At 42.4% G+C, this 11,501-nt stretch overlaps 3 protein-coding genes across 4 annotated transcripts; all 3 read left to right on the top strand.

Annotated features, from left to right (window-relative positions):
- Positions 1 to 480: 480 nt before the first annotated feature.
- LOC120676643 lies at positions 481 to 2,647 on the top strand (the record flags this gene model as incomplete). Its single annotated transcript, XM_039957962.1, has 3 exons — positions 481 to 745; positions 839 to 993; positions 1,878 to 2,647. Coding segments are annotated over 3 exons (429 nt in total), but the record flags the coding sequence as incomplete, so codon positions are not given.
- LOC120676642 lies at positions 1,884 to 3,307 on the top strand. 2 transcript variants are annotated; one of them, XM_039957961.1, is made up of 3 exons: positions 1,884 to 2,468; positions 2,802 to 2,856; positions 3,036 to 3,307. In XM_039957961.1, the coding sequence occupies exons 1-3, from the start codon at positions 1,902 to 1,904 to the stop codon at positions 3,080 to 3,082; spliced, it is 669 nt and encodes a 222-aa protein (XP_039813895.1). In that variant the 5' UTR covers positions 1,884 to 1,901; the 3' UTR covers positions 3,083 to 3,307. The 2 variants fall into 2 exon arrangements, with proteins under 2 accessions (XP_039813895.1, XP_039813894.1); XM_039957960.1 differs by having other exon boundaries at positions 2,802 to 3,307.
- Positions 3,308 to 4,780: 1,473 nt separating this feature from the next.
- Positions 4,781 to 10,832, top strand: LOC120672722 (probable anion transporter 4, chloroplastic). The gene is made up of 11 exons (XM_039953276.1): positions 4,781 to 5,792; positions 6,991 to 7,541; positions 7,652 to 7,759; positions 7,865 to 8,020; positions 8,406 to 8,621; positions 8,843 to 9,052; positions 9,158 to 9,295; positions 9,397 to 9,498; positions 9,621 to 9,686; positions 9,844 to 9,928; positions 10,173 to 10,832. The coding sequence occupies exons 1-11, from the start codon at positions 5,672 to 5,674 to the stop codon at positions 10,268 to 10,270; spliced, it is 1,851 nt and encodes a 616-aa protein (XP_039809210.1). The 5' UTR covers positions 4,781 to 5,671; the 3' UTR covers positions 10,271 to 10,832.
- The last annotated feature ends 669 nt before the right edge of the window (positions 10,833 to 11,501 follow it).

The following is an 11,501-nucleotide window of genomic DNA, read 5'->3' as shown; positions in this document are numbered from 1 at the left end:
TATGGCATTGAAGTACTGTATGGCTCGAGTCTGCAAGCGTACTGTATGGAGCATCTCTTATTCCGGAGTATTATGTCCATGCTCGGCCCCGTTTTTCTAGGTTATCCCTTGCTCCGATGGATCGCTTATAATTAGGAGTTTGGACCAATTCCTTATTCTGTATACAGGAGCATGGACCAACTCCTGCTTGAGCGAGAGATACTTCTGTATCCTGGAGGCTGGAGCATAGGTTACGGGAGGCCAAACTGGGCTCCGGTCCCTGATTTGTGAGGAGTTACCTCCCAGTGCATGCTCGCGTGTAAACCTGACAATGGTTTGGGTGGAACCAGTTTGCATGGTTTGGTTTTTTTGTTGGGCCAATTCAATTTGGGTGAAAATAAGCTGAGCAAGCTGGTGGGCTAGTTCGGTTCGAGCTATTGTTTGGAGTAGTTCAGTTTAGTTTGGTTTTGGGCTGCTTGTTTCGGTTTGCTAATGGGCTGAACCCACGATTCCAACCGGAGTCCCAAAGCCACGGTCCGGCTGCTGCTTCCTCGCAAATTCCTCTCCCCCGTCCCTCTCCCCCGGGCCACCGCCACAGGGGGGCCGCGCTGCTTGTGGCCGCCGCCGTCCCTCTCCCCCGTCTGCTGCGTCCCCTTCCCGGCCTTAGCCCCCTGCCACGCCTCCCCCTTCTCCACCAGAAGGCTCCCCAGATTCGCGGCCCGGAGTAGCGGCGGTGGCGGCGGCTCACGCCCCGAGCCCAAGCCAGGTACCCTCTGAGTCCACGTGGGGAGAAGAGCAGTAGGGCAGCCCGACTCGAGCTGGGGTTTCACTATGTCGTCTTGCTGGTGGTGTCGCGCAGGTAACAACGGGAGCAAGGCCGTCCTCGACGCTTTCTTCCTCGGGAAGGCCTTCGCGGAGGCGCTCATGGAGCGGGTCGAGTCGGTGGTGGGCGAGGTGTTCAGCGTCGTCGGTCAGTGGCAGGCCGAGCAGCAGAAGCAGGTGCAGGAGTTCCAGGTACTGCGCGATGCACCCCCTTGCTCCTGATGGGTAATGCTCTACTGATTGTTCCTGCACATTTTGCCCATAGTGATGTGTAATTGACATCTCTGTGATGCATTATCCGTGTACGACACATGCATTTTGGAATACTGGAATGTATGCATGTGAATGTACAGAATGTATTAGCTATCTTTCAGATTAAAATTGTGTACACAATGCTGCCTTTTTCAAGCCAAGGTCTTACCTTTGGAACTGGGGCATCATGAACTCTGTTGTGTATGCTTGGAGAAAAGAATCTGGGGTGTGCAATAATGTCTGATGGTTTTGAACTAGATGCTTGAGTAATTTTAATTTACATTGGGGGAAAGGATCTTGCAAGCCAAGGTCTTACCTTTGGAACTGGGGCATCATGAACTCTGTTGTGTATGCTCAATTTCACCTTTTTCTCTGTGGCTCACTACATGTTTGGGCAATTGATTTGGGGATCACTTACGTCCCAATTTTAGTCTAAAGTGGTCATCCTAGTTGTTGAACAGTTGATACAGGGATCACTTATGCCCCATGTTTAGTCTAAAGTGGTCACCCATCACTGGTTTAAGACCCAGGCAGCACACAGCTTTTTCTTGGATTCCGATGGGATGCCCAAACAGGTGGTTCCTAGCTGTGGTTCTTTTGGATTCTTTCTCAACTTGATCGGAATAGAGAGTCAAATTGCACAAGAATATATAATGGATGAAAGCTTGATCAGAATAGAGAGTCAAATTGCACAAGAATATATATATGCACATTGTTGGAATAGTAGATGTGTACCGCGTCGTTGTTTGGGGAATTCCTTACTTAGCTTGCTTTTCTGAAAATGCATGGGTTAAACTAACAGCTACCCTATACATCTTTAATAGGCTGCATAGTTGCTGTTACAAAAGATGTCAATCAGTATATCAAAGGGGTCTGGAACTCGTGCTAGTGAAGAGGCTGATACAACTTCGACTCCACGTCGTATGCGTTCCGCTGTTTGGGAACACTATGAGAAAGACTTGGCTGATGTGGATGGTGAGCTAAAAGCAGTTTGCAAGTATTGCCTCATGAAATTGGTTACCAAATCAGGAACTAGCAGTCTCAGAAGCCATATTGCCAATGCATGTCCAGCGATTGACAGTGCTATCAGAAAGGGCTTTCAAGCATCCATGATCAAGAAATCAATTGATAAAATTTTTGTCTTTGATGCCCAACTCTGTCGTGAATGGATGATTGATTTTATCATCCATGCTGAAATTGCTTTCCTAAAGTTTGAAGATCCTTACCTGCAGCCTTGGATAGATTCAATGCAGCCAGCTTTCAAGGTTAAGGGGCGTCAAACGATCCGTAATGATTGCTGGAAGAAATATGAAGAGATGAAGAAAGTATTTCTGAAAGTTCAATTGACGAACCTCTACTATTTTCTGAGAGTTCAAATGACAAACCTCTACTTTCTGCCTTTCTTCCTGCAAACTGTATGTGAGGATAACAGAGGACATCACAACTTGACAGCATGAAATTATGTTGATTGGCTTTATGATTCACTTCCAGATGTTCTTTGGTATGCTACATATTATGTATGCCTTTCCTCCTACCAAACAACCAGTGACTTCTATAGCCTCCGATATTGGATTCCATTTTTACTGTTCTGACATATTTTGGTCTCTAGTTTACTCATGCTTTTATTCATTTAACAGTTGATTTACTTAGCATCTGTGAAATGGAATGTCATAAATTGTTTTATCTAATCTTTGCACTTTGCAGTGATATTGTGTTGTCCAGCTAATCTGTTAAATGGCGCTATGCAGGACCTTGTTGATATTGATGTCTTCCTAGATGCAATGGTAGCTAATCTGTTAAAGGGTAATATTTTCTTATATTTCATCAGACATTTTGATTTGCTTGTTGAATTTCATTTCAATAATTGTTTCCCACCTTGTGTGGGAGCTTTTGCACTGGGTACGCCCTTTTTTTATATATATAATTTTTCATTGCATGGTGTGGTTAAATTGATTTCAACATTTGGTGTGGTTACATTGCAGGAGAGGTTTGCGACTTCTCTGAGTGCGTCAGGGCCTTCATCTCGTAATTGTTGAACCTGCAATCTTCATGCTTCAACGTCTGTCAAAATAGCTAATAGCTTGCTGGTTGTCGAATGTCTGTAACATATTTTGGCAATTGCAATGCTGGCTCATCACAGGTCGCTGTTTCAAGGTCTTGCTTGCTGCTTGTCAGAATGTCTGTAACCAAAATAGCTAGGTACATGGATATATATTGATCACGCACCGATCGATTCATATGCCTGCTGCCTGCATGTTATCGTTGTGTATCTGAGCGTGTACAGGTACGAGTATGGTGCAACAACTGATTGGTTAGGTCTACCTAATATGCTGCGCTTATTAGCTTGCTTCGTTCCATCACATCGTTCATTCTCCGGCCATTTGCAATCCATGGGTTGAGAAATGGGTTTTAATGGGTTGAATCCATGGATTGTCAAACAATTTGATTTGGTGTGGCTTGAAATCATACAATGGTTTGGTGTAGTTTGGATTATCAGCATAGAGGATTGGATAGGATTGGGTGGACATAATTTGTATCGCGGAAATGGATTGGTGGGGGTTCAGGTGGGGTTCTGGCCCATTTGCAGGGCTACTCGCGTGCACAGCTGCATGACTCCATGCATAGATGCGTAACAACTGCTCCCATCTTTCTCCACATTAGCTCCTACACTTCAGGCTTGAGTTGAGTACGTTTGTGGGCCCTTCTGTACTCATATTCAGATATTCTCAACAAAATCTAGGACTATGCAAGTTGCAATTAGAGAACTTGCACCCATGATTGCCTCGCTGTGCTCACTAGTTGCTACACGTATTGGACGAGCTGCAAATCTGTAATTTAGCTTTTCTATACTTGCCAACTGCCCAATGGTTCTAATGTAGTTAGTTTAGCTCACATAGCACTGAATTTTTTTATATGATCACTTTACACTTGACTAAATGTAGCGTTGACCGCACTTTTATTTCACCTCACCCTTCGCCATTGCTAGCTGCATACAGGGGTGGCAAAGGGTTTTTATTTTTAGTCTAGATAATTTAAAGGCAGAGTTCTAAAAAGGTTAGGGTTTAATCTTATACAATTTTGAGCTAAAAATTTAGAGCTAAATAGAATTGTGAAGAGAGCATCATGGTCATGATCTATTACCACCACTGGCTCCCACCTCTTCCTCTATTATGCCGCGTGGCGCCACCAAGACCTGTAACATTTGACACTAGCGCGCATGCTTTCCTGCTTCGGTTCTGATTTGGGAGCTTTTGGCCGCCGCTGGCCACGAAGGAGCACGCCTTTGTGTTCTATCACCGTTTCTTGAATAAGGTGGCGTAAGTAGTGACCTGGAGGTGATAGGGAATTCACGATCCATCATGGGTACCATGCTAAGGCTGTAAGGCAGCATGCTCACCATCATGGGTACCATGCCCCTTTGGCCCTTTCTTCTGCTCGTTAGTAACATCTAATATTAGTATTAGGGTTAGTAACATCTAATAAGTTATGCAATTATAAAAATCACTTGACTAGAAATCTACAAATATGATTTTATGAGTACCAAAGATCAAAATTTTACTAATTTAATTATATTTTATCATTTTAATCAAGCACACATCAAATATTGATGATGAAAGAATTAGAAAAGAAAAGTTAACAGAATATCCCTGAAGTGGTATAAACTATTTGCCATCCACTGAAGTCGTTATCTGTTGTCTGAGCCTCCGAGGCATCTGAGCTAAAGATGGCAACGGGTAAAATCCGCGCGGATATCAACTTCATAAATCCGTACCCGCGTGCTAAAATCCGTGCCCGCGCCCGCGCCCGCAACCCGCAACGGGTAGAAAATGATACCCTTACCCGCTATCCGCGGATACTCGCATACCCGCGGGTACGCCCGCATACCCGCATGTTTTAGAAAATTAAGCACACAAGCACATTTTAATAGCATGTAAATATTAATATGCACCTCTATTTCTCAATATTATTAAATTATAACCTAATAATCAACACGTCAATACCATTTATTTGAGGAAACAAATAAATTTTAGCAAATAATGAACTAGTCTCGTACATAATACATCACAAAAGTCATTATTTGCGGGTTTGCGGGTTTGCGGATTCGGGTATTAATTTTTCAAACCCATTTGAAGATATCCGTTAGGTTTAGAGTTGTACCCACGCCCGTACCCGCGGGCACAAACTCAAATCCGTATCCGCACCCGTCGGGTTTGGTCGCGCGGATATTTTGTAGCCGTTGCCATCCCTAATCTGAGCCTGTCCGGCTCTCTGCTTTGCTCGTCGGCTCATCCTATCTCCTCACCGCTAGCTCTCTACCGCTTCTTCGTCTCCCGTGGGTAACAGCGAGGTGAGCGAGAGCGCGCCCAGCTACTGCGGTGGAGGTCCAGGCGGAGCCCTGGTGTCTCCCCGGCCCGCTCCCGGTTGCCACCTATCGTCCATGGTGCGCTCGGTGCAGCGGCGAGCACCAGTCCGTGGTCGGCGACGGCGCACCGCCTGCTGCTAGGAAAACGTTTCGCTCCGCCGGTCCGCACCCTCCCCATCGCCCCTGTTCTAGCTTCTTCTCCAACTTCAGAAGGCAGCCGCCGCCGCCACTTGTTCTCTCCATCGGGGACTGGGGATGCAGGGGTGTGGAGCGATGGTGAGAGGTGGGGTGGGGGTTCCTTCGCCCGTCCGCCCCACTCTGCCACAAGGGAAGCGCCGCCCCTCCTGGCTGTGGATGCCTACCACTGCCTGCCATGGTACGCTACGATGGCCCAAAGGTTTTACAATGAATAAATTTCATCGGCGGTCATTAGAGTTCTCATTCGGTCTCGGTATTTTAAAATGCATATATAATATAAAATACACATAATAGTCCTTAAACTTGTTCCACGCTCTCTAGTTCCGGTCCTTAAACTTGTTCCGAGTTCTCATCCTGGTCATAATACTCTCAAAATGCACAGAATGATCTATAAACTTATCACACGTTCTTATCCCAATCCTTAAACTTATCCTATACTCTCATCCAGATCCATGCGTTTCTAAAATGCATTATTTATTTAGAAAAAAACTTTTGCAAATTGTTTCAAGTTTGTTTGGATTTCAAATCAAGTTGGATTCCTACTCAAAGTGGAACCAAACTTTATCCATTTTGAGAGTTTGAGGACCAGGATGAGAACTTGGGACAAGTTCAAGGACCGGGATGAGAGTTCGGGGCAATTTTAAGGACTTCTGGTGAAATTTACTCTTTTACATATACCATTGTGCACACCATTAGCTTCATATTTTGGATTCAAATTATAATAAAGGTGTTGAATCCTACTAGCGACAAATCCGAACTTGATATAAAATTGCAATATGCAGATTAAATATGTTTATATGGATTACTGTATAGTAGCTGATGGCCATAAGATATTCATGAAATAAAACCATATTGTGAGATTTAGTAGCAAGAAATTTAATTCAAGTAGGACATAAATGTACTTCTTAAAATTTGAAACAGGACAGTCTAAATATAACTATTTGGATGAAGTTGGTTGCATGGGACCATGCCGCATGCAATTGGAACGTTTTTTCTAGATTGAAACACTCTTCCTTTGAACATTTACTAACAGAACTAAAATATACCAATTAGAGAGGTTGAGATTAGAAGTTCGTCACTTCCTCCTGCCTCTAGAGAGGTAACACCGTAAAATGAGCACTAAATGAACTCAACCAGAACAATAACAAGTATATTTGCTGAACTTTCCATAAGATTCTGTGAGAATATTTGGTAATCATTTGATGATTTCTGTGCAGTTTAAGAATTGTACCATATCACATGTGTTCGGTGTGATTGAGCAGCTATAATTATTGCTCCATAAAGATTAGTTTCTGTTTCCCTGAACAGTTTACAAGTTGAAATGAACAGCTTATTACTAGATTTCCACTCAAGGTCTCTTCACCCTAATTATGCAGGAAAACAACATGGGATGAAATATTGCACGTCACTGCAGAACAAGTGTATGTTACTAGGAGAAAGATTTGGTCGACATGCTACTAGGAGCACACTTTTGCTGCTTCAAAATTATTCCAGGAGCACCGCAATGTCAAGACTAGAAATGTCTGGGCAGTTTCAGCAGCCTGTGCTGGAGTCTTCAAGAGACTACTTGACTCGGGCATGCCACAATGCAAGCATAAAGAAGAGGGTTCTATCGCGGGTTGAGTGCTTTCTATCTTCAGATCCAATAAACAGTGGCTGGTTGAAACCCAGGAGGTGGGAGAATTTCACTAGTTTGGAGAGTGCTTGTGTTCAGCCAGAGTACAAACTACCAATAAGAACACGTGCTGACTTAAAAGCTGAGCAATATGAAATCACGGGGTCACCCTTGAATCCTTCTGATGTTCCTGCCGAGGCTGTGGGGATTGGAGATACAAATGAGATTTCTCCTTGGTGGCAGGAGTTTCCTAAGCGCTGGACGATTGTTCTCCTCTGCTTCTTTGCATTCCTTCTTTGCAATATGGACCGTGTGAGTTAGACAATAATGCTTGTATTTTGTCTAATTTGTCTGATAATAATAGTTTTTTTACGCAGTTCTCCTTTTCGTTTGCTTCCTGAAAATTTTCTGATTTGTGCCAGGTCAATATGAGCATCGCGATCCTACCAATGTCTTCAGAGTTCAGCTGGAATCCAGCAACAGTTGGTCTAATCCAATCATCTTTCTTTTGGGGTTACCTTCTTACACAGGTGCTTTTCTATTGCTTACTGTACACAGAGTTTTTTATAAGCTAATTTCTTACATGAGCATTTTGGTGAATTTCTGACATTTCACTATGGAACTTGTTGCTGCAGATTCTCGGAGGTATTTGGGCCGATAGGTTTGGTGGTAAGGTAGTGCTAGGATTTGGGGTTGTATGGTGGTCACTTGCAACAATTCTTACACCCCTTGCTGCCAAGATTGGACTTCCGTACTTACTCACCATGCGTGCCTTCATGGGGATAGGCGAGGTTGTGTGCTGTACTTGTCTCTACATTTTGTACTGTATAACTTTGCTGTTTATCTGGGGTAGGGTGTGTATTCAACATATTTCTCCAAGTTACATAGGTAGAATAGCGTCCATGAAAGGCCATAATGATGACAAACTTCATATTATGTCAGAGCCTTTACTGTTTAAATAATCAGATCTGTTACATCAAATAAAACAAGTGATATATCCAGCTCGATAGCAGTTTGGTACAACTTGACTGTGTTACACTAGGCATCTAACTTAGTTTGTTGATATAATTAGTGGCGTGGCTTTGTTAACGACCCAAGTTTCTAGTTGCAACAGTACAATGCAATAGCTTTTTTGCTTTTATATAATTGTTTTTCTTATATCTAATGGTTTTACAGGGTGTTGCCATGCCTGCTATGAACAACATCCTTTCCAAATGGATCCCAGTTTCAGAGAGAAGCAGATCTCTTGCCTTAGTGTACAGCGGAATGTACCTTGGGTCAGTCACTGGCCTTGCTTTGTCACCTCTGTTGATCAGCAAATTTGGTTGGCCTTCTGTCTTCTACGCATTTGGATCCCTTGGAAGTGTCTGGTTTGCACTGTGGCAAAGCAAAGTAAGAAAGACCAAGCCTTGCCCTATTGTCTCATGTCATTTATAGTTCTGTTTCGTACGGGTTACTAAATATACAGGTTTTCAGCATAGAAGGTTGCTTTAGCTACCATTTTGTTCTATCCGTTAACCACATCAACCACTCTGGAAGTTGTTAGCAAAGTGCAATTATTTTTGTTGGCGCACATTTTCCTTAGCTGACAGCTAGTATATAATCCTAATTAGGCACACAGCTCTCCTGATGATGATCCTGAACTAAGTAAAGCTGAAAAGAGGCACATACTGGGTGGTGGTACCTTCAAGGAGCCTGTCACTTCCATACCATGGAGGCTGATTCTTTCGAAGGCTCCAGTTTGGGCTCTCATAATATCACACTTTTGCCATAACTGGGGAACATTCATTCTTCTAACATGGATGCCCACTTACTACAATCAGGTTGTTACAAAGTTATCCTGTGAAATGTTTGGCAGTCCTCATTGTTAATACCATGGAATGACATCATCATGCTCTTTGTTGTGTTCCCCAAATTTTTTGACCCAGGTTCTGAAGTTCAATCTAACCGAGTCCGGGCTTCTCTGTGTCTTGCCATGGCTGACAATGGCTGTTTTTGCGAATATTGGTGGATGGATCGCTGATACTCTTGTTCAGAAAGGGGTCTCTATAACAAACGTCCGGAAGGTAAGTTATCCTTCCATAATTTTTGTTTCATGTGTGAATTTGAGAGCAGTTATGCTTAAGGGCTACTGATCTTGAAATACTTCGGAAATGTACTGATGCAGATTATGCAATCGATTGGTTTTCTTGGGCCAGCATTGTTCTTAACACTGCTGAGCAAAGTCCAGACTCCAGGCATGGCTGTATTATGTATGGCTTGCAGTCAGGTTTGTTGTGCTTCAGAAAGACCACTAATATGTATCTATATGTAGCTTCATATACGTTAACAATTGGCAACTGTTCCACTATAAATGCTTGCTGGTGTGTAACTGGCCATTTTCTTTGGCAGGGGAGTGATGCCTTTTCACAATCTGGGCTGTATTCGAACCATCAAGACATAGGGCCACGTTACGCGGTATTGTACTCATGTAGTTTGTTACTGGTATAATATTCCTAGTTCACGTAAGAGGTTTAGTGTTTAATTCTGGTAGTACTGGTGGTTCTTGCTTTTTTTGGGCTTATCTTTGTAGACAGCTGTATGTAACTAGATAATGTTTCCACCAAAACTGCAGGGAGTACTTCTTGGACTGTCGAACACTGCTGGCGTGCTTGCAGGAGTTTTTGGTACTGCTGCCACTGGCTACATTCTTCAGAAAGGTAAGAAACTGAAAAAAAATGTAAAATCAACGGTGGTCTCTAGTAGTGACACATTAAAAGCTGTATCTTTCTGATATTTCAAGCAAGGCAAATATTATTTAGTAGTTATTATTAGGTCGAAAATTCACCTCACTATAGCAAAATATAGGCACCTTGTGTTTATTAATTTATTTAAGTTCTTCCTATGTTTTATTCATTTCCACTCAAAAAAGGATGGTTTATTCATTTCCCTTTTAACTTTCAGGTTCTTGGGACAGTGTGTTTAAGGTGGCCGTTGCACTGTACATAGTAGGAACAGTGGTGTGGAATGTCTTTTCAACTGGAGAGAGAGTTCTCGAGTAATCTGCGGACAGTCCTATATGCTACCATACGGAAATTGACTGATTTTGCCAATGCCATTTGGTGTACAACAGGGAAGCTCATCTTTAGGAAGAGATACAGCTGGAGAAAAGCACTCTATTTTATGCAAGAGATATACCTGCATCTAATGTTTGGGCTATTGAATCATAAAATCAAATTGGAGTACTGCAATGGTACTGGGAAATTGGGCTTGCAAGTACAAGGTACACTTGGAACCAAAGAAATTTCCTGTGCAGAAAGTAGCTGCATCAAGGCCTCTTCAGATTATGCAGCTGTTTCTTGAGAAGCCGGAACTTCTGCATGAGTTCTCAGCCCCCATATTTTGTTCAATTAACCATGTTTCAGCTTGCCTTTATTTGACGAGAATCGAAAGAGCAACAACTACTGCCAAACTTATGAAGTATTGTGGTAGCTTTTTTTGATCGAAAATCCTGGATGTGTCTGCTCAGGTACTGGGCAATTAATCTGCGGAAAAGAAAAAAAATATTTGTTGGTTAAAACTGAAGTCTTATATATGGACAATTGGAAACTATTTTCACCCAAAGTGGACCACCCTTACCTCACGGATGCCCCCCACCGCAGGTCTCAAGATGATGGATAGATGAAATAGCTGTTTTTAAAATGTTTTCAACAAAAAATCTCTTTTCTCACCATGGCTGTTCTACGTACCTAGCGTAACCACCCATCACATTTGATGTACTATTTGGAAAACATCAACGTTAATTTAGGAAATGTCAACATTAATTAATCATGGCAAGAGAGGACGTGGCCAATAATCATGGGTCTTAGATGGAAAGCTGATTAGCTGATTGGCTGTTTTCAACAAATTTTCGAATTAACTGGGTGTAATATTAGAGAATGAACAATAATTGATTCCAATCAACAGCAAATGAATGACGCCAACCAATAACAATCACAATTAGGATAGATAATGCATTTCCTTTCTTATTGTGCTGTTTATGGAAATATTAAATTAAGTGATTGACTGATGAAATCCTTTGGTACATAATTTGAACATTCTTACAACTATGATTGGCATGCAAAAAGGGAAAAAAAATTTAAGTACAACTGATTGAGGGGATGGGCATGCACTTCCTTATTGTGTTGCTTATGGAAATATTTAATTAAGTGATTGATTGAAGCATAGATACTTTCCTTTAGATATGCTATAGCTCGTGTATACAAGGTGATTCGGATAGCCCAAATGAAATAA

The sequence above is a fragment of the Panicum virgatum genome, chromosome 5N (genome assembly GCF_016808335.1).
Source record: "Panicum virgatum strain AP13 chromosome 5N, P.virgatum_v5, whole genome shotgun sequence".
Lineage (NCBI taxonomy): Eukaryota > Viridiplantae > Streptophyta > Magnoliopsida > Poales > Poaceae > Panicum > Panicum virgatum.
Note: the sequence above shows the minus strand (reverse complement) of the source record. Positions and strands in the feature narration are given on the sequence as shown.